Source organism: Lissotriton helveticus, chromosome 7 (genome assembly GCF_964261635.1).
Source record: "Lissotriton helveticus chromosome 7, aLisHel1.1, whole genome shotgun sequence".
Lineage (NCBI taxonomy): Eukaryota > Metazoa > Chordata > Amphibia > Caudata > Salamandridae > Lissotriton > Lissotriton helveticus.
In genome coordinates, this window is record NC_136068.1 from 1,189,489,035 (window position 1) to 1,189,510,327 (window position 21,293).

Here is a 21,293-nt window from a genome sequence, read left to right on the forward strand (position 1 = left end):
TGGGTCAGAACCCTCCTGTCCCTCTGGCACTACAATAAAGCGGAGATTATTTCTTCTGCCCCTATTTTCAGCATCCTCCTCCCGCAAGGCCATCCCTCGTATATTGGCTTTTAGTTCTCAAATGTCTTTCTGGACCTGGCTCTGGCTCTTTGATCAGTAGCGACCTCCCCCCAGCGCCTTGAGACCCTCACGGGTATGTAGTGCGCTTTAGAAATGCAATGATTGATTGATTGATTGAATGCGTGCGACGTATCCTCCACTTCCGGGATGCGTGTTAACGCCTGTGTTACTTAGTTCGCAGTATTCCGGACATCCTGCCGCAGGAGAGTCACTTCCGATCTGATCTCAGCCATCTTGCCTACGATAGCCTCCCTTGAAGCCTGGATAGCCTGAAGGATTGCGGTATTGTCTGGTGGGTCTGCCACTACCTTGCCCGACTTACTCTGCGGTGGAATCGCCTTGGTGCACTTATCCATTTTTCCCGGTTTCTGCATCTCGGGGTCTTTGTCTTTTGCCATCTGGGGAAACTAATAGCGTTTATTGCAGCCCTGTATCGCTAGGGAGGGGCCGCGCCTGAGGGTCTATGCTGGTATCTACTATACACGTAGAGATCCCCAGTACACCTTATAAACTCTGTTCACTTGTGCGGCCCTCTAATGTCAATACTCTGGTCTTTGGGAGTCCTGAGGGAATAGCCGCGCAGGGGCCCACACTGTTTGGCCGCAGCTACCACGACTAGCTACAACCTAGTCACCTCATGGGCTTCACAGCCCCCGCTTTTCCCCGAACCGCTGCACAGGGCCACAACTGGCCCCTCTCCTGGCAAATCAGTCCAATACTATATCTGCCTTTGATTATCCCGATACTAGTTATGGAGCTCTTTGCCAGGTCCTGTCCTTATAGCAGAGTGGGAGTCAGTGGCGTGGGCCCCATAGGCACGCTCCTCCCTGCATAGCACAGACCAAATACAAGCCGAATGAATAACGACGTCCCTCTGGAGATTTGACCAGTGACCACAGTCTCAACTCAGTTTTCTCCCCTACGGCAAGGAACCACAGGGATGCACTCTGGAGTTCAAGATGGTCCTCATTGATCAGGAGGCCTCCCCATCTCCCCCGACCCCACATCCACAGCAGGGGCCGCGTCTCCTATCACGACAGGGGTGAGGAAAGGGAAGTCCAAGGGGGGGCGGACCCCGGCCCTCCCCTGTCCGCTTTTCAGGCTTCACTCAGTCACAGGGCAGGGAAGGGGTCCAGACGCAAGTCCGGGCTGCACGGAGTAGCAACGCGTCTCCTCTTCCACGGCACCAGCAATGCCCCCAGGCTCCCCAGGTCACAGCCCCTCACCAGGGAAGCTCCACACACCTGGCGACCCCCGCGGTGAGGGGCGGGGATAGCGGCAAATGAGTTGCTGCGTCATCAATGGATCGCGCCGGCCACGTTTGGAGCTGCAGCCCATTCCATCGCTGTCCGAGACCGACCACCACAGACCAGGATTCAATGTCTGGCAGCCCTCAGAGTCGAGTCGAGGTATTAGTCGGGCTCAGGGTGCGGGATTTTTCTGCGATGGTGCCTGGGTATGCAGGATAACTCACAGGATTAGAGATGGGCAGCCGGAGCTCCGGCAAGCACGTCTACTCAGCCATGCTGTTGGCCTCCCCCCAGTTTTGGATACTTGGAAGTGGGCCTGAACATGCTATGGGTATCCAGCTGTGGTCTTGTGAGCAGAACCGACTCAGGGCAATGCATCCCCTCGCAGCTCCACATCTGAACCGCCGCATCACAACGCATCCAGATGCTGGACCTCGCATCGCATCCCACAGCCTCCACTGAACCACCACCGTGAAATGCATCCTTGACGCAGGCCCTCGCATCGCAAGCACCTCATCGAAGACATCAATGACGATGACGCAGGACTTTTCATGGCAACCCTGCAGCTTCTTCAGAACCACCAGTGCACGATGCATCTTCGACGGAGGACTTTGCACCGCAAGCATCCACGATAGCGACGCAGGACTCAGCATCTGAGCCCCTTCTACTTCCTTGGAACTGCCGTTGCGCATTTCATACTTGAAGCAGGATCTCATAAATCTCTGCAACCCAGCGCTATATAAAACCTTTTAAATAAAATAAAATAAAAATAAAATATAAGATCCTTTGTTCAGCGGGCCTATCTTGGTCCCTGTTATCCAGCCCACTCTTCATTGCAGTTGGCCTGAGCTTATGACATTGTCTCAGTCCGGCGCGACCAGATAACCACAGCTAGCACTTTGTACTCTAGGCACTATTTGTACATACTGCTTTGAAATTGTATAACTTTGGTTCTACTAAATGGATTTTTGTTGTTTTGGTCTCAAATAATATATTACATTTTACTCTATTTTTCTAAATTGGTATTGGATTTTTCTTGTGTTGTGTTTTCACTCTATAACTATTTGAAGTGTTGCATAAGTACTTTACACATTGCTTCTAAGTTAAGCCTAACTGTTGTGTTCCAAGCTACCAGGGGGTTAAGCTCAGGTTAATTTGGGGTTACTTGTGACTGCACCCTGACAGAACTTATGTTTGTTGCTTGATTAGGATTTTAACCCCCTCAACCAGTAACCCTATTTCCCACACTTACGATTAATGCTTTCGATATACCATCGTGTATACATTACAGGTCCAGCCCCCATTGAAATAGCTTTGCATTAGTGGTAGTAGATGACTTTGGCAAACCAATTTCTCAACATTTTAAATTGACCCATTTTTTAGCCTGAGCCTGCAATTGGATGTTGTTACGGTTGATTATATTTTTGATCCTTTAGTTTGCATTAGGTCCATCAAACATAAGCAGCAGTGACTACCAGGATGAAAATGGCAACAAAGGATCTCGCTTGTATTACAGTTTTCCTTGGGGAAAGGAAGAAATTGAAACACTACAGGCTGTCGGAGAAAATGAGCTCTTACAGATGCACCAGGAGAATGAGTCACAATTATATGTAAGTTATATGTACTGTTTTAACCTTGGTAATGATTGTTAAAAATCAGCTTTTCATCACTTTTAGAACTGATGTCTAACCCTTTTTTATTATTACCGTTCGATCTTTTAAATCCTGATAATGACGTACAGCAGTCATATGACAACAACTTTTTTTCAAAATGTAGTCTTGGTAGACTCAGCTAAGAAAAATGATGACATTGTGTGGTGATCTCATATTGACTATATTCCAGTGATGTAATGCTGGAATGTAGAATGTCTTATGGAGATTCTTAGTTGAGAGATTCCCTGAAGTCAGTTACTTGGGGACTGCTGGAGCTGTGGCTAATAAATACAAGACATGAAGTATTTCTGACTGCTGACCCTTATTACATAATACTTCACTACAATTTGGCAACGATTTACCACAGCAAAGGATCCACGCATCAAGAAACTCTGCTTTTAAATTAAGAAGTAAGAAGATTACATTCTCATGAAGAGCACATCCCTAGAAGGAAAAGAAACAGGCCTCTATATTTTAATTTGAATGCTGGGATTTAGCACGGGACTATTAGTATCAGTAATGGAAAATTTTCTTTAATGATGGTACTATCCATTCCTAGATAATTAGTCATCACGCTACATTGCACAGTGTTATTTTTCAAAAGAAAGTAAAGCCTAATCTCAGTTTTGCCTAATTGAATTAACCGAGTAAATGGCAAAGGCATTAACAGACATTTTGGCTCAGCGCATTTAAAGACCAGCGTGTTACCTCGAAGGATTTAATTTATTCTGTTTGTCAGAAGCCCGGCGCAGGACAGTAATTTACATTGAAAGGAAACTCGTTTCAAAGTGAATATATCCTGTTGTGAGCGCATGAAATTGTCTGAAAGATAAACGCCTTCACTTCGAGTGAAAGAATTTAAATGTGTGTCTGCATTTCACATTGGAAGGAAAAGTCTTATTTAATTAAACATACTCAGCCGGGAGTGTCTACATTTGATGTTGAAGATACTTGCATTCAAATTAGTCAACTAACATTTTAAAAGTAGTTATATACATTTGTGCGCGCGAAGGAAAGAGCAAGGCTGCGTTGGAATTTAAACTACATTTTAAGCGTAACCATAATCCGCTGTGCGTGTCAAGCCAGGTGCGAGGTAGAAATTGATTGAAGTTCTGAAGTAAACATAACCAGCTCCACACGTCATCAAGCGCGAGGTTAAATTAGCCTGGAATTCCGAAGTAAACACAACCAGCCGTGCGGGTCATGAACGCGAGGTTAAAACTGACCAAAGCTCATAAAACAAATATATATTCAACTGTGCGCGTTAAGTCAAGCGCGAAGGTGAAACTGACTTAACAGACTTCTGTGTATGCGCTGGAAGTCAAGCGGTAGAAACGATAACACCGTAATGAAATAAAGCCTTCAGTCAGCAAAACGTGAGAGAAACCTTCTGATTAAAAAGAATTTGTGTTTCTTTCAAGCGAGAAGGATTGGCTTACTTACAGTGAGGGTTATACGGTTCCCAGCCAACCAAGCTGTCCTCGTCAGTGCTGCTTAAAACAAAAAGAGTCACAATTGAGGAACGACTACGGGAAGTTGTTCAGTTCCTGAACACTTTGCAGAATAACTAGAACGCTGACTTTTATAATAAATTAGACATCAGGAAGTGAATTTCTACAGAAGCAACAAAGTACACAGTCTGATATTCATATATTTTGTTCAAGGAACAGCACATCCGTGATGTGCACACGCAGAACCAAGTAACAGGGAACTGGTTAACAAACCAAATCTGCACATCCGTGATGTGCACACGCAAAGAAAATCCTCTCAGAAAGAGAAAAGTATTTCTTCAATGTATATCTGTGATATACACACACACATAAAGAAGAGGAAAATACTTTCAACAGCAACTAAAATATTTATACATATATATAAATTACAAAGTATTTATTTATTTATTTATTCTTTATTCATTTATTTAACTTTAAGTTTTTTGGACAAATTCAAACAGTTGTGTTGCCTTTTTCCAGCATTAATTATTGAATATTATTATACGTTAACATAGAAAGTGTTATGGCTACTATGCAGAATGTTAGCGCACCTCCTCCTTTTCTTCAAACTCCTGGAGATCTCCCTGTACCTTGGAGAAACTGGTACAGAGCTTTCATTAAGTATTTAGGAGCTATTGGCGGAAACAGGTATCGACCAGAATGCAAAAGATTTTTATTAAAACACAACTTAGGTTTTGAAGGTCAATCTATCTATGAGCATCTACCACCCTATAACATTCCCCATGACCAAGAGGATTTAGACGAATATGAATTAGCTATAAAAAAATTAGAGAAACAATTTGATGTACAACCAAGTTTGATCGTAAATAGACATAAATTCTTCACTAGAGAACAGTTGCAGGATGAGTCTATAGATACTTATGTTGCTTTGTTACGTATGTTAGCTGCAGAATGTGAATTTGAAAACTTCACAGATCAACTTATACGTGATCAGATAGTAGTACGTTGCTGGGATAAAAAAGTACAACAAAAACTCCTCACCTTGAGAAATCCAAATTTATTAGAAACAATTGATATAGTAAAGGGAATTGAGGTGTCACGTAAAGCAATACAAGAACTTACTCGCAAAGACTCTAGTGGTGTATCTGCTGTTAGTGAAAAATCAACCTATAAACAAAACAAAAGTTTTAAACAATATCCAAAAAAAAAGAATACAAAGGTGGGTTTTTCACACAAAAGAATATTCGTTTTAGGTGTGGGTATCCCAATCATGCACCCAATGGTCGTTCTTGCCCTGCAAAAAATGTGAAATGTAAATTGTGTAACAAGATTGGGCATTTTGCAAACGTTTGCCAGTCACCTAAAGACAAGATCAACTCAGTTCCAGATGGGGATTTAGATAACAGCTCAGATGAAGAAGAAAATTGTGTAAGGGAAATGAGAGATATGATTGTAGTTGTACAAGACGACGAGTCTGACTGTGTAGACCCTTAAGAAGAAATTGAACTAGATGGAAAAAATGTAAGACTCCTTATTGACTCTGGTTCAAGAATAACAATGGTGACAGACGAATTGTTTGCTGAAGTTTGGGGAAGACGAGAGTTATTTCCTCCAGACAGGAATCCAGTAACATATGATGGTAGAAAAATAGAATTGTCTGGATATTTTGAATGCCAACTCAGATTTAAAAGTTGCACCATTTTTGGTAAAGTACATGTTGTGAAGAAAGGGCTAAACATACTTGGATGGTATCACCAAGGTCTATTTGGCATGACCCTCAGACCTGGCAGAGATGTTCAAGTATCTTTAGTAACTGAGTGTGAGCAAAACAAAGAGTCATTTGAAAAAGTTGAAAGCAGTACCAAATGGATGGAGAAGTTTCCTGCGGTATTTGATGACAAACTAGGTAGGATCAAAGGTTTCAAGCACAAAATTAAAGTAAGAGACAATGTTACACCAGTGTGAGAAAGTGCCATCTTTCTTGCCTTGGTATGACCCCACTTTTTTCTGAACTGCTGATGTACTTCGATTGAGTGTGCCCTGGGTCCCTGCCAATCAGGTACCCAGGGCCTGTGTTTCTTCCCTACAAAGAACAGCTATGCTGAAACAAAACACCCAATTGGCATCTCTGGCGACCTGTCAGCCCCTAGTAAATAGTACCCTAGGTACCCAGGGCATGGTGACCAGAGAAGACCTCTGAGGGCTGCAGCACTTATTGTGCCACCCTCAGGGACCCTGAACCCTGGCACCCACACAATGCCTTTGCAGACTGACTGCCTAAATGCAGAACTAAAGGAAGAGTCGACATGGCACACATCCCTGTGTGCCATGCCCACAGAACCCACTGCCCTGGCATACTTCAGTCACCCCTCTAGCTGGGTGCCCTATGCCAGAGGTGAGGGCACAGGGGCATGAGCCATGTGCCCCTACAGTACCCAGGGCCATTACTGGGCACTGTAAGTGCAGTGATGCCATTTAAGAGTATATGGTGCTGGGAGGTCGTCATTACAAACTCCACAGCACCATAATGGCTACACTGAAGACTGACAAGTTTGGTACCAAACTTCTCAGCACATTAAACCCGCATGGATGCCAGTGTGGGATTTAATGTAAAATGCACGAGAGGGCATCGCCCTCCAAAACCCAAACCTGTATGTATGTATGTATGTATTTAATGCTTATTAAGCGCAACGGTCACCCAAAGGGTATCCTGGCGCTGAGACCAAATCCAACCATCGGGTGAATGCATTACATTGCTCTTGGAAATAAGTGGGTCTTGAGATCCCTTTTAAAAGAGGACAGATCTTGTCTACTCCTCAACGTCAGAAGTAGGGTGTTCCATAACGTGGCGGCCGCAAAGCTAAAAGCGCGGCCGCCCATCCTCACTCTGTTTATCCTGGGAATCCTCACCAGGATCTCAGAGGTCTGGCAGCTTGGTACCAGAAAAAGAGGTTTTGGAGTGGTATCGGTCCTAGTCCGTGCAGAGCCCTAAAGACAAGGCATAGAGCCTTAAAGGCAATCCTCTGCTGGACCGGTAACCAATGAAGATCAGCCAATGCTGTAGATGAAGAGGCAGAGCGCGGGCGAGATAGAGCCAATTTAGCCGCCATGTTTTGAATCCTCTGCAACTTTAGGATCAAGATTTTAGGGGCTCCCAGAAGTAGTGCGTTGCAGTAGTGTAACCTACTGAGAATAGAACTACGCACTACCTCTGCTCTAGCTTCCCGGGGAAGAAGTGGCAAGATCTTACGTAGAGCGCGGAGCAGGCCCATACAGGTCGCTGCAGTCCTATTCACAGAGGCGTCAAGCTGTAAGTTAGGTTCAAACAAAACTCCCAAATTACGAGCCGATTCTGCGGCCTCCACCGAGCCCGGAATAGAGGTTGGCCAGATGTCATCCAGTAGTGTGCGGGGGAGTCGGTCTAGGGAGTAATGGAGTACCTCCGTTTTCGACCCATTAAATTGGAGTGAGTTGGCTCGCAACCACTCTGCTGTAGCCGACATACAGCGGTGAAAGGTGTCCCTCGAGACTATCTCAGTACCCTCAAATGAAAAAATCAATTGAGTGTCATCGGCATAATTGATGACTGATATGCCAAATGACTTTATCAGATCTACCAGGGGTCGGAGATATAGATTAAAAAGGATCGGACTAACCGCCGATCCTTGGGGGACACCTTGGCTCACCTGTCGTGTGGCTGATCGAAAAGGTGGTAACGCCACAGCTTGCTGTCTATTGCAGAGATAAGATGTTAGCCAACTTAAAGCCAGACCAGTTATTCCCACGTTCCGGAGACGACCCAATAGAACCTCATGGTCCACCGTGTCGAACGCGGCCGACATGTCAAGCAGCACTAGGAACGCTGACTTGCCCCTGTCGACACGTGTTCGTAAATCGTCCAACACGGTGACCAATGCGGTCTCGGTACCATGGGCCGGTCTGAAGCCAAATTGGGCTGCATCCAGACAGGAGTTAGTTTCCAGGAAGTTGGACAAGGCTCTCGTGACCCACTTCTCGATGATTTTTATCGCAAATGGTAAAAGCGAAATGGGCCTATAGTTGGCTGAACATAGAGGGTCCAGGGTAGCCTTTTTTAGCAGTGGTGTTACTATTGCCAACTTCCAGCTGTCTGGGACTGATGCAGTAGTCAGCGATTGGCAACAGATGGAATGGAGCTGGGGGAACAACTCATCGTGAAAGGCCTTCCAGATCTTATGTGGCATTGGGTCAAGTGGTGAACCTGAGGAGACACCGTTGACCAGGGCGCAGAATTCCTCCAACGAGGGGGTAAGGAAGCTGGACAGCTGGGGGGACTCTTCCTTGTTATCAACCCCTTCGGATTCCGAATGACAGGGGAATTCCAAAGGGGGAGGCAAAGGCGACGCAGACTGTCCGGATACTGCGAGTCCGTACAGAATGGTCCTAATTTTCTCCTCAAACGCGAGGGCCAAAGAGTCACAGAGTTCCTGAGAAGCCGGAATAGTTGGTACTGCACAAGATGGATTAGATAAGTTATTAACCAGCTTAAACAGGGTCTGCGATTTATTAGGAGCCTTCGCCAAGGTGTCTTCCAAAAACTTTGCTTTAGCGCTCCTTAGCTGAAGCTTATATTCCTGCAGGGCCGCTTTGTACGCTGCCCTATCCAGCTCCCTATACCCTCTCCTCCAGGTACGTTCCGCCTGTTTACAGCGGAGCTTGGACTGCCCAAGGTCCTCAATAAACCAGGCATTGGCTCCTCTAGGTCTGTCCCTCACCTTTCGTTAAGGAGCCAACTCGTCCAGTGACGTCGAGATTTAATGGCAAAGGACGGCGTAGCTCTTATCCACACTGTCCTCCACCATAAAGGTCCTGGGCAGTAATGTAGGTCGAGTCGGCTCCCTAAGAAGGCGAGCCCATTGTCGGTTGAGCTTAGTGCCGCCCGGGTTGCTTGGTTTTGGCGAGGCAGGCAAGACAATAGACATAATGATCAATGAGTGATCGATCCAGCACTGATCCACGACTTCTTCCACTACAACCAACTCCTTCTCGGCAAATACCAAGTCTAGCGTGTGCCCCTTCGCGTGAGTAGGTGACAAGACCAACTGTACAAGTTGAATATTACTACACGCTTGGCAAAGTTCTCTGTAGGCTAGATCTTGAGGGCCGGAAGGGCAGAGGTTAAAATCACCCAATACCAAAAATTTAGCATGGGAATTTGAGAGGTCATAGATCAGGTCAACCAGTGACTGAAGGGCCGTTGTAGTTAAAGAGGGTGGCCTGTAGCATAAAAGACCTGCTATCAGAGTACCACCCTGGGCTGTAATAGAAAAGCCCATAAGCTCGAACCCCAGCACTTCCTTTACCACTAACTGCGAAAGGGAGATTGAATCTCTAAAGATGTATCCTACTCCGCCCCCCCTGCCAGAGACTCGAGGAGTATGCCTTATAAGGTAGCCCGGTGGGCAAGCCCAACCGAGTTCCACCCCACAGTCCGCCTTGACCCAAGTCTCAGTCACGAATAATATATCCAGATGAGAAGATTCTATTACCAGAGCGATTTCAGCATAGTGCTTTACAAGGGAGCGAACATTTAATAGTCCACAAGAAAGAGTTCTAGGAGCAGATGTAGTCGACAAATGTTGCTCTCCCCCCTCGGTATGACTCAGTAAGACATACGAATCATCACGAGGATCTGCCAGATGAGAGGTAGCCGTAGCGAGCACGCCGGGAGCACCCGGGATGCGAACGGGCGCAAACGGGCTTACCTCTGGTGCACCTTCGGTGCGTCCGCTGCGCGCACCCGCTGCGCGCCTGATCGCCCATACCTATTTATAATATTACGCCGTGCGGGCTTCCGGCCACTAGAGCCTCTAGACCCGCCCAATATGGCGCCTGAAAGTGGCCCAAGCTTCAGCCCCCACCCAAGATGGCGGTCGGAGCACCACAACCAGGGACCCCACTACCTAAGTCCCGCCAAATGCGGGTGAAAAACAATTAGTATGCAGGTAAGCCTGACTGTGCCCCCGAATTGCTGTGATGGCAAGCGCCTAATAAATAGGCAGAAGGATACAGCAGCGCGATCACAAGCGGCGCAATTAAAAGCAAAGTGCCCAGGAGTATGCAAATATGATTTAAAAAAATTATATGCAGCAATATTCAGCAATACGCGCGATGAAGAAAAGTCTGTAGAGCTTACCAAGAGAGCAGCTTAAATAAGCTCTCCAATGCGCGGGCTTCCGGCTACTAGAGCCTCTAGACCCGCCCAATATGGCACCTGAAAGTGGCCCAAGCGTCAGCCCCCACCCAAGATGGCGGTCGGAGCACCACAACCAGGGACCCCACTACCTACGTCCCGCCAAATGCGGGTGAAAAACAATTAGTATGCAGGTAAGCCTGACTATGCCCCCGAATTGCTGTGATGGCAAGCGCCTAATAAATAGGCAGAAGGATACAGCAGCGCGATCACAAGCGGCGCAATTAAAAGCAAAGTGCCCAGGAGTATGCAAGTACGATTAAAAAAATTATATGCAGCAATATTCAGCCATAAGCCCGATGAAGAAAAGTCTGTAGAGCTTACCAAGAGAGCAGCTTAAATAAGCTCTCCAATGCGCGGGCTTCCGGCTACTAGAGCCTCTAGACCCGCCCAATATGGCACCTGAAAGTGGCCCAAGCGTCAGCCCCCACCCAAGATGGCGGTCGGAGCACCACAACCAGGGACCCCACTACCTAAGTCCCGCCAAATGCGGGTGAAAAACAATTAGTATGCAGGTAAGCCTGACTATGCCCCCGAATTGCTGTGATGGCAAGCGCCTAATAAATAGGCAGAAGGATACAGCAGCGCGATCACAAGCGGCGCAATTAAAAGCAAAGTGCCCAGGAGTATGCAAGTACGATTTTTAAAAATGATATGCAGCAATATTCAGCAATACGCGCGATGAAGTAAAGTCCTACAATCCACGTCTGGGCTGAGTGGCTGCAGAGGCTGCCACACAGCAGACATGTTGCTGGACCCCTGGGTGGAGAGCCCCCCGCTCTCCTGGGCCTGCAACAATGCACATCCTCGGCGAGGTGATATGTCTCCTCCCCCAGGATGTACAGGGGGAAGCTTCAAAGGCGTACCGCCTCTGAGAGCTTCTCCAAATCATTTGCTGTACCCAGCAACCAGCTCCCCACCAGGCCTACCCCCACCCTTGCGGGAAGACTGGCGGGAAAAGCTATGTCAGGAAAGGGGGGGTGTTCCAACCTGTGCCAACTCCACCCCTCAGGTGGAGGAAGCGAGGTGAAGCACGACCTCGGACCCCGACCATCTTATAGATGGGGAGTCCTGCCCAATCCCAGCTAGGCTCCTGCCCCCCTCCCACAGGAGAGGAGCAGGCTAGGGGGTGTACTCACCCCAGGACAGGGACCCATTGGTCCCGGCCCTTGCCCTACCTGTAACGCCCCTAAATTCAGTATTATGGGGCTCCCTGAACCTTCCTTCCTTATATCCCGATACCAACAAGAAGAAAGAAGATCGAGAAGAAGACCCGCCGCTCAGCTGCTAACAGGACAACAACAACTGACTTGGCCCCAGCCCTACCGGCCTGTTGATCCTGGAACCTGCTCCTGCCTAATCCCGGCGACCTCCGCGGACCGCAACCTTGTGACACCCAGAGGACCTGCCTGCCTTGACCCTCTCGAAGATTGGGACTCCCATCAGCAGAGGCTCTGCTGCAACTACCCACCTGGTGCTCACCAGGAAGCTCCGGACCAGCCCACTCTGCACCAGCCGAGCCCGGGCCGGGCCAACCCGAACCAAGACCACGAGGACGTCCCCCCGGCGACTGGGACCCGAGTCCAGTGCCCAAAGACCCGCCTCGACGAAACAGCAGATGCCTGCAGACTCAGAACCAGGGGCCACCCCAACCGCGACCAGCGACGGTAAGCTTTTCCGACACCCAAAGACACCCCGGCACCCGGCGCCCTGCAGCCCCCTGTGCCTCCCTTTGGGGTACCTACCTGTGCTCCAACATCCCAACTTACCTCTCAAAGTGCTGGTTGCCCCCGGAGACTCACCGTCCCCGAGCCTGCAGCCTTTGTTCCTTTGTCAAGATCCTCATTGGATAACATTGAGCGCCCGATGGCTCAAAAGCACCCTGCACCCAGCTGCCCGAGTGCCGCTGGCTGTGACCTCTCTGTCCTAATCTACTCCCCCCCCCCTTGCCCTGAGCAAGTGACCTGGAGCCCAGCTCCCACAGCCGCGTGGCCTGCTAGCCAGCCGCCACCAACCAAAGGCCCCCCTGCCTCTCATTGACTAACATTGGGCCTAACTACCTCTGCACCCGGCCGTCCCTATTCCGCTGAGGGTGTAATAACTGAACCTACCTGATCCTGTGAGACCCCTAAGTCTGTGCCCAGAACCTTACCTTCACCAACCAAGTACTCACCTGGAGGCCGGTAATTCACTTACCTGCCATTCGATAACATTGACCCATTTTGACTCAAATATTTTCTAAGTGTGAAGTTTTGAAAACTGAAAATATTCCTATAAAATCAGCCAAAGTCCGAACTCGAAAATACTCACCTGTGATCAGGGGAGAAGCCAGTACTGTACCTTTCAGCCCAGTACTGAACTGCCAAAGTAATCCCTAGCGGGTTTACTACTAACCTGTATTTTTCTCCATAGGAACCCATTGTCTGTTTTTCTATGAAATTTCTTCGAAGTGTCTACTTTTGAAAACTGCAAATATTCTTCAAAAATCTTACGAAATACTGAAACACAATTACCTACCTGTTTTAAGGTAAGCTCCCAGTGCTGGCCCTAGGAGACTAGGGCTGGGTTACAAATGTAACGCGATCGTACTTTACCTGTAACCTGAATTTCTTTCCATTGAATAACATTGTGAAAATTACCTCGAAAAGTTTCTAAGTGTGAACTTTTAAAACAGCTTTATATTCAGGAAAAATCATCACTGTAACTAAAACGTTTTTGCTAATCTGGTTTCAGCTTAGACCCCAGGACTGAATCCAAGATCTAGTCCTGGAACTACCAAAGTAATCCATAAAGTAATCAACTGTACTTTCCTATGAAAACCCATTGAGCTCAATGCCAGAGTGTGTTCCAGAACTGTATTGCTATTAGCTAACCTGTAATTATTGTGTGTACAAACGTATTGCTCCTCTGCAAAGTATTTACCTGAGAGTACTCGTATCTCAAAAAGTATATTTTTATAACAGTCGGTTCTCAAAATAAAACCATTATATCTAAGGATATAATAACAATTGGTCTGGAGTTCAGTTCTTGAGTGTGTGAAACCTTTTGCTGACTGAGTGTGTACAACAAATGCTTCACACTGTCCTCTGGTACTGCCTTACTGCTCGACCAAGCTACCACTTTGGAGAGTAAGGTCAGTTCTGACTTTAACCTCTGTTAAACCTTTGGGGTTTGTGGACTCTATACACACTGTACTGCCTTATTGTCCAGTATATATAGAGCCACCTTCTCACATTGGTGGATCAGCGGTGGGATACAAACTTGCATTTGTTGGACTACTTGGTTACCATCTGATCACACGACAGAACTCATAAATTGCCTTTAGAATTCTGAAATTGGTATTTTCCAAAAATACTAAAAATCTGATAGGGCCTTGCTCAAGTCCCATTAGAATTTTGTGAAAATAAGTCACTATAAGCTAGGGTAGAGGGTTAGAACTATCAAGTTAGAATGTCTCAGCAGAACCCAGCTGTTAGTGAAGCTAATACAAACATAGCGGAGGAACTAGACCTCACACCCTACTTGCACTTGGACTTCAAGGAATAAGGGCCCTATGCAAAGTAAAGAAAATAACTGTAGGTCTGCTTCCAACCAAACAAAAGCTCCAAGAGCTCCTGGCTGAGTATGCAAAAGACCACCCCTCTGAGCAGGGTGACACCCAGCTAGAGGAAGAAGGAGTGGATGAGGAGGAGGACACGGATAATCCCCCCATCATTCCTAGGGAGGAGGGGGTCCCTGTACCCCTGACTCCAAGAATCAACCTCTGGGAGCCTAGGGACCACACAGGTGGACTAGTCCCCAGGGAACACATTGGGGAAAGCCCCAGTGAAGAGGACAGCTTCCTAGCAAAGTTGGTCAAGAGGTTAGACCTAGAGACCAGGCTCCTGGCTCTAGAAAAAGAAAGGAAAGCGATGGGCCTAGCCCCCATCTCTGGTGGCAGCAATACCCATGACAAGGGTAAAGAGCAATCTTATGACCCTAAAATCCCCAAAGGGATTGTCCCTACATTTGAGGAAGGTGATGACATCACCAAGTGGTTCACAGCCTTTGAGAGGGCTTGTGATATCAGACAGCTAAAGAAACCTCTCTGGGGGGCACTCCTGTAGGAACTGTTCTCTGGTAACTGCAGAGACATACTTCTGACCCTCTCTGGGCCTGATGCAGGGTCCTACAATCTCATGAAGAAGACTCTGATTGAGGGATTTGGACTCACCACTGAGGAGTACATAATTAGGTTCAGGGGCTCACAAAACCCAGACCCAATCCTGGATAGATTGTGTAGACTACTCAGTAAAGACACTGGATGGTTGGTTAACTGGACACAATGTGCATGACTTTACTGGACTGTATAATTTGTTTATGAAGGAACACATTTTAAGTAATTGCACAATGAAAAGTTATATCAGCATTTGGTAGACCTAGGTCTAATTTCTCCCCAAGAATTGGGAAAGAAGGCAGACCACTGGGTCAAGACTAGGGTGACGAGGATTGCCACTGGGGGTGACCAAAAGAAGGTGGTCACAACCCCCCCCCCCCCCAGGGGAAAGGTGGTGAGAATCCCCCAGATAAAAAGTCTGAGTCTCCCAAAGGGCCCCAAAAACCTGTTCAGGTGGGTGGGTCCCAATCTACTCCCTATGTGCCTCAGCCCTATAGGGGAAGAAACTTTGATCCTAACCAGGCCTATTGTAACAACTGTAAGAAGTTGGGACATTTAACTGTAGACAAGAACTGCCTCTACAACAAAGCCCCTAAGGCCCCCATTCCAGCTACTCCAGGGACAGTAAATCTACAGATGGGATCAGAGGAGTGCCCAGAGCAAATCTGGGAATACACTCAGGCTAGTCTAGTCTGCATGGGGAACATGGAGGTTGCCAGTGTGGCTGGGTGGCCAACCAACTGTAACAAATATATGCAATACCCCTCCATCAATGGAACCAGAGTAGAAGCCCTGAGGGATACAGGTGCCAGCATCACTATGGTAAGGGAAAAGCTGGTTTCCCCAGAGCAATACCTGATTGGGAAAACCTACCCAGTCACCAATGCTGACAGCATTACCACCCAACGCCCCCTAGCTATGGTAACATTAGGATGGGGGGAGGTTACTTGCCTGAAACTGGTAGTGGTCTCACCACAATTGCCAGCTGACTGTCTGCTTGGGAATGACCTAGAGACCTCAGCCTGGGCTGAAATTGAGCAAGTAACCCATGCAGCCATGCTGGCTATCCCTAGATTGGTGTGTGTCCAAACCAGAGCACAGAGCAAAAGGAAGGGTGAACAAGTGGGATTTGAGCCTGAAAGTATGGCCCAACCAACCAAGAGAAAAAGCAAGGAGACTGGGGAACCAGCTTCTACACAACCAGCCTCTCATGACACCTCTCCTCAGGGAGAGGACTTGGAAACCCTAGAGGGAACTGAGCCTATGGAGCTTGAGCCTTACCAGGCTGGACTCCTGGGCCCAGGGGGACCCACTAGGGAATAGCTGTGCCAGGGCCAGCGAGACTGCCCCACTCTTGAAAGGCTGAGGCAGCAAGCAGCTGCAGAAGCAAAGGGAGATGTCAGTGGTACCCACAGAGCTTATTGGGAAGAGGGATTACTGTATGCCGAGGCAAGAAACCCCAATCCTGGAGCTACCAGGAGAGTGGTAGTGCCACAGAAGTACAGGGAGTTCCTCCTAACTTTGGCTCATGACATCCCCCTAGCTGGACACCTGGGGCAAACCAAAACTTGGGAAAGGTTGGTTAGCCACTTCTACTGGCCCCAGATGAACCAAAAAGTGAAGGAGTTTGTGAGCTCCTGTGTTACCTGTCAGGCCAGTGGCAAGACAGGTGGCAAGCCAAAGGCCACCCTGATACCACTACCAGTGGTAGGGGTGCCCTTTGAAAGGGTAGGTGTGGACATTGTGGGTCCACTGGAACCTCCTACAGCCTCAGGGAACAAATTCATTCTAGTAGTAGTGGATCATGCTACTAGGTACCCTGCGGCAATTCTCCTTAGGGTGACTACAGCTCCTGCAGTAGCCAAAGCCCTCCTAGGTGTCTTCACCAGGGTAGGGGTTCCTAAGGAGGTGGTTTCAGACAGAGGTACCAACTTAATGTCTGCTTACCTGAAACACATGTGGAAGGAGTGTGGGGTGAAGTACAAGTTCACTATCCCATACCACCCACAAACCAATGGTCTTGTAGAAAGGTTCAGCAAGACATTGAAAGGTATGATCACCGGGCTCCCTGAAAAACTCAAAAGCAGATGGGATGTCCTCTTGCCATGCCTGTTTTTCGCTTATAGGGAAGTGCCACAGAAGGGAGTGGGGTTTTCACCCTTTGAACTTCTGTTTGGTCATCCTGTAAGGGGACTACTCTGTCTTGTAAAGGAGGGTTGGGAGAGGCCTCTCCAAGAACACAAACAGGACATTGTGGACTATGTGCTTGGCCTAAGGTCCAGAATGGCTGAGTACATGGATAAGGCATCCAAAAATCTTGAGACCAGCCAGGAGCTGCAGAAGCACTGGTATGACCAAAAAGCAGCCATGGTTGAATTTCAACCTGGGCAACAGGTGTGGGTTTTGGAGCCAGTGGCACCAAGGACTCTCCACGACAGATGGAGTGGCCCTTACCCTATCCTGGAGAAAAAGAGCGAGGTCACTTAGTGGACCTGGGCACCAGCAGGACACCCAAAAGGGTTATCCATGTAAACCGCCTCAAGGTCTACCATGACAGGGCTGACCTCACCATGCTGATGGTGACTGATGAGGAACAGGAAGCAGAGAGTGAACCTCTCCATGGTCTCCTCTCTACCAGCCCAAAAGATGTGTCAGTGGATGGAGTAGTCTTTTCAGACACCCTCACTCCCCAACAGAAGGCTGACTGCAGGCAAGTCTTGCAGCAGTTTGCTAGCATCTTTTCCTTGACCCCTGGTCTGACCAGCTGGTGTACCCATGACGTGGACACTGGTGACAGTAACGCTGTCAAAAATAAAATCTATCGACAATCAGACCAAGTCAAGGAAAGCATCAAAGCTAAAGTCAGCAAGATGCTGGAGCTAGGGGTGATTGAACCCTCTGAGAGCCCCTGGGCCAGCCTAGTGGTTCTAGTCACCAAACCTCATCAACAGGGTGGAAAGAGAGAGATGAGGTTCTGTGTGGACTATAGAGGGCTCAACTCTGTCACCAAGATAGATGCTCACCCCATTCGAGGAGCAGATGAGTTGATAGACAAACTAGGGGCAGCCACATTTCAAAGCACCTTTGACTTGACTGCAGGGTACTGGCAAATTATCATGGCCCCAGGAGCCAAAGAGAAAACAGCATTCTCCACCCCTGATGGGCACTATCAGGTTACTCTGATACCTTTTGGGTTAAAGAATGCCCCTGCCACCTTCCAGAGGTTGGTGAACCAAGTCCTGACTGGGTTGGAATACTTCAGTGCAGCCTATCTTGATGATATTGCTGTCTTTAGCTCCACGTGGCAGGATCACCTGATCCACCTTGGGAAGGTTCTGCAAGCCCTGCAATCTGCAGGACTGACTATCAAGGCATCCAAGATGCCTGTGTTCCTTCCCTACAAAGAACAGCTATGCTGAAACAAAACACCCAATTGGCATTTCTGGCCACCTGTCAGCCCCTAGTAAATGGTACCCTAGGTACCCAGGGCATGGTGACCAGAGAAGACCTCTGAGGGCTGCAGCACTTATTGTGCCACCCTCAGGGACCATGTACCCTGGCACCCACACACTGCCTTTGCAGGCTGAGTGCCTAAGTACAGAACTAACACCAGAGTCGACATGGCACACATCCCTGTGTGCCATGCCCACAGAACCCACTGCCCTGGCATACTTCAGTCACCCCTCTAGTTGGGTGCCCTATGCCAGAGGTGAGGACACAGGGGCATGAGCCCTGTGCCCCTACAGTACCCAGGGCCATTCCTGGGCACTGTAAGTGCAGTGATGCCATTTAAGAGTATATGGTCCTGGGAGGTCGTCATTACGAACTCCACAGCACCATAATGGCTACACTGAAGACTGACGAGTTTGGTATCAAACTTCTCAGCACATTAAACCTGCACTGATGCCAGTGTGGGATTTAATGTAAAATGCACGAGAGGGCATCTTAGAGATGCCCTCCAAAACCCGAACCTACAATCCATGTCTGGGCTGAGTGGCTGCAGAGGCTACCACACAGCAGACATGTTGCTGGACCCCTGGGTGCAGAGCCCCCCGCTCTCCTGGGCCTGCAACAATGCACATCCTGGGCGAGGTGATATGTCTCCTCCCCCAGGATGGACAGGGGGAAGCTTCAAAGGCGTACCGCCTCTGAGAGCTTCTCCAGACCATTTGCTGTAACCAGCAACCAGCCCCCCACCAGGCCTACCCCCCCTGGCGGGAAGACTGGCGGGAAATGCTCCGTCAGGAAGGGGGGTGTGCCAACTCCACCCCTCAGGTGGAGGAGGCGAGGTGAAGCACGACCCCGGACCCCGGCCATCTTGCAGATGGGGAGTCCTGCCCAATCCCAGCTAGGCTCCTGCCCCCCTCCCACAGGAGAGGAGCAGGCTAGGGGGTGTACTCACCCCAGGACAGGGACCCATTGGTCCCGGCCCTTGCCCTACCTGTAACGCCCCTAAATTCAGTATTTAGGGGCTCCCTGAACCTTCTTTCCTTAGATCCCGATACCAACAAGAAGAAAGAAGATCGAGAAGAAGACCCGCCGCTCAGCTACTAACAACAGGACAACAACAACTGACTTGGCCCCAGCCCTACCGGCCTGTTGATCCTGGAACCTGCTCCTGCCTAATCCCGGCGACCTCCGCGGACAGCAACCTTGGGACACCTAGAGGGCCTGCCTGCCTTGACCCTCTCGAAGATTGCGACTCATCAGCAGAGGCTCTGCTGCAACTACCCACCTGGTGCCCACCAGGAAGCTCCGGACCAGCCCACTCTGCACCAGCCGAGCCTGGGCCGGTCCAACCTAAACTAAGACCCCGAGGACGTCCCCCCCCGGCGGCTGGGGCCCGAAATCCAGTGCCTAAAGACCCTCCTCGACGAACCAGCCGACGCCTGCAGACTCAGAACCAGGGGCCACCCCAACCGCGACCAGCCGAGGGTAAGCTTTTTCGACACCCAAAGACACCCCTGCACCCGACGCCCTGCAGCCCCCTGTGCCTCCCTTTGGGGTACCTACCTGTGCTCCAACATCCCAATTTACCTATCGAAGTGCTGGTCGCCCCCGTAGAGTCAATGTCCCCGAGCCTGCAGCCTTTGTTCCTTTGTCAAGATTCTCATTTGATAACATTGTGCGCTCGACTGCTCAAAAGCACCCTACACCCAGCCGCCCGAGTGCCGCTGGCTGTGACCTCTCTGTCCTAATCTACTTCCCCCTTGCCCCGAGCAAGTGACCCGGAGCCCAGCTCCCACAGCCGCGTGGCCTGCTAGCCAGCCGCCACCAACCGAAGGCCACCCTGCCTCTCATTGACTAACATTGGGCCTAACTACCTCTGCACCTAGCTGCCCCTGTGCCTCTGAGGATGTACTAACTGTACCTACCTGATCCTGGGGAACCCCTGAGTCTGTGCCCAGAACCTTACCTTCACCAACCAAGTACTCACCTGGAGGCCGGTAATTCACTTACCTGCCATTGGATAACATTGACCCATTTTGACTCAAATATTTTCTAAGTGTGAAGTTTTGAAAACTGAAAATATTCCTATAAAATCAGCCAAAGTCCGAACTCGAAAATACTCACCTGTGATCAGGGGAGAAGCCAGTACTGTACCTTTCAGCCCAGTACTGAACTGCCAAAGTAATCCCTAGCGGGTTTACTACTAACCTGTATTTTTCTCCATAGGAACCCATTGTCTGTTTTTCTATGAAATTTCTTCGAAGTGTCTACTTTTGAAAACTGCAAATATTCTTCAAAAATCTTACGAAATACTGAAACACAATTACCTACCTGTTTTAAGGTAAGCTCCCAGTGCTGGCCCTAGGAGACTAGGGCTGGGTTACAAATGTAACACGATCGTACTTTACCTGTAACCTGAATTTCCTCCCATTGAATAACATTGTGAGAATCACCTTGAAAAGTTTCTAAGTGTGAACTTTTAAAACAGCTTTATATTCAGGAAAAATCATAACTGTAACTAAAACGTTTTTGCTAATCTGGTTTCAGATTAGACCCCAGGACTGAATCAAAGATCTAGTCCTGGAACTACCAAAGTAATCCATAATGTAATCAACTGTACTTTCCTATGAAAACCCATTGAGCTCAATGCTAGAGTGTGTTCCAGAACTGTATTGCTATTAGCTAACCTGTAATTATTGTGTGTGCAAACGTATTGCTCCTCTGCAAAGTATTTACCAGAGACTTCTCCTATCTCAAAAAGTATATTTTTATAACAGTCGGTTCTAAAAATAAAACCACTATATCTAAGGATATAATAACAATTGGCCTGGAGTTCAGTTCTTGAGTGTGTGAAACCTTTTGCTGACTGAGTGTGTACAACAAATGCTTCACATGGCCCTCTGGTACTGCCTTACTGCTCGACCAAGCTACCACTTTGGAGAGTAAGGTCAGTTTTGACTTTAACCTCTGTTAAACCTTTGG

General features: G+C 48.4%; 1 protein-coding gene across 1 annotated transcript in view; it reads left to right on the top strand.

Moving 5' to 3' along the window:
* Positions 1-21,293, top strand: part of POLG2 (DNA polymerase gamma 2, accessory subunit) — a 378,043-nt gene that overhangs the window by 184,462 nt on the left and 172,288 nt on the right. Inside the window, exon 5 of the mRNA XM_078654341.1 lies at positions 2,807-2,980. Coding sequence (XP_078510467.1) covers positions 2,807-2,980 — 174 coding nt within the window. The remainder of the gene's footprint in view (positions 1-2,806; positions 2,981-21,293) is intronic.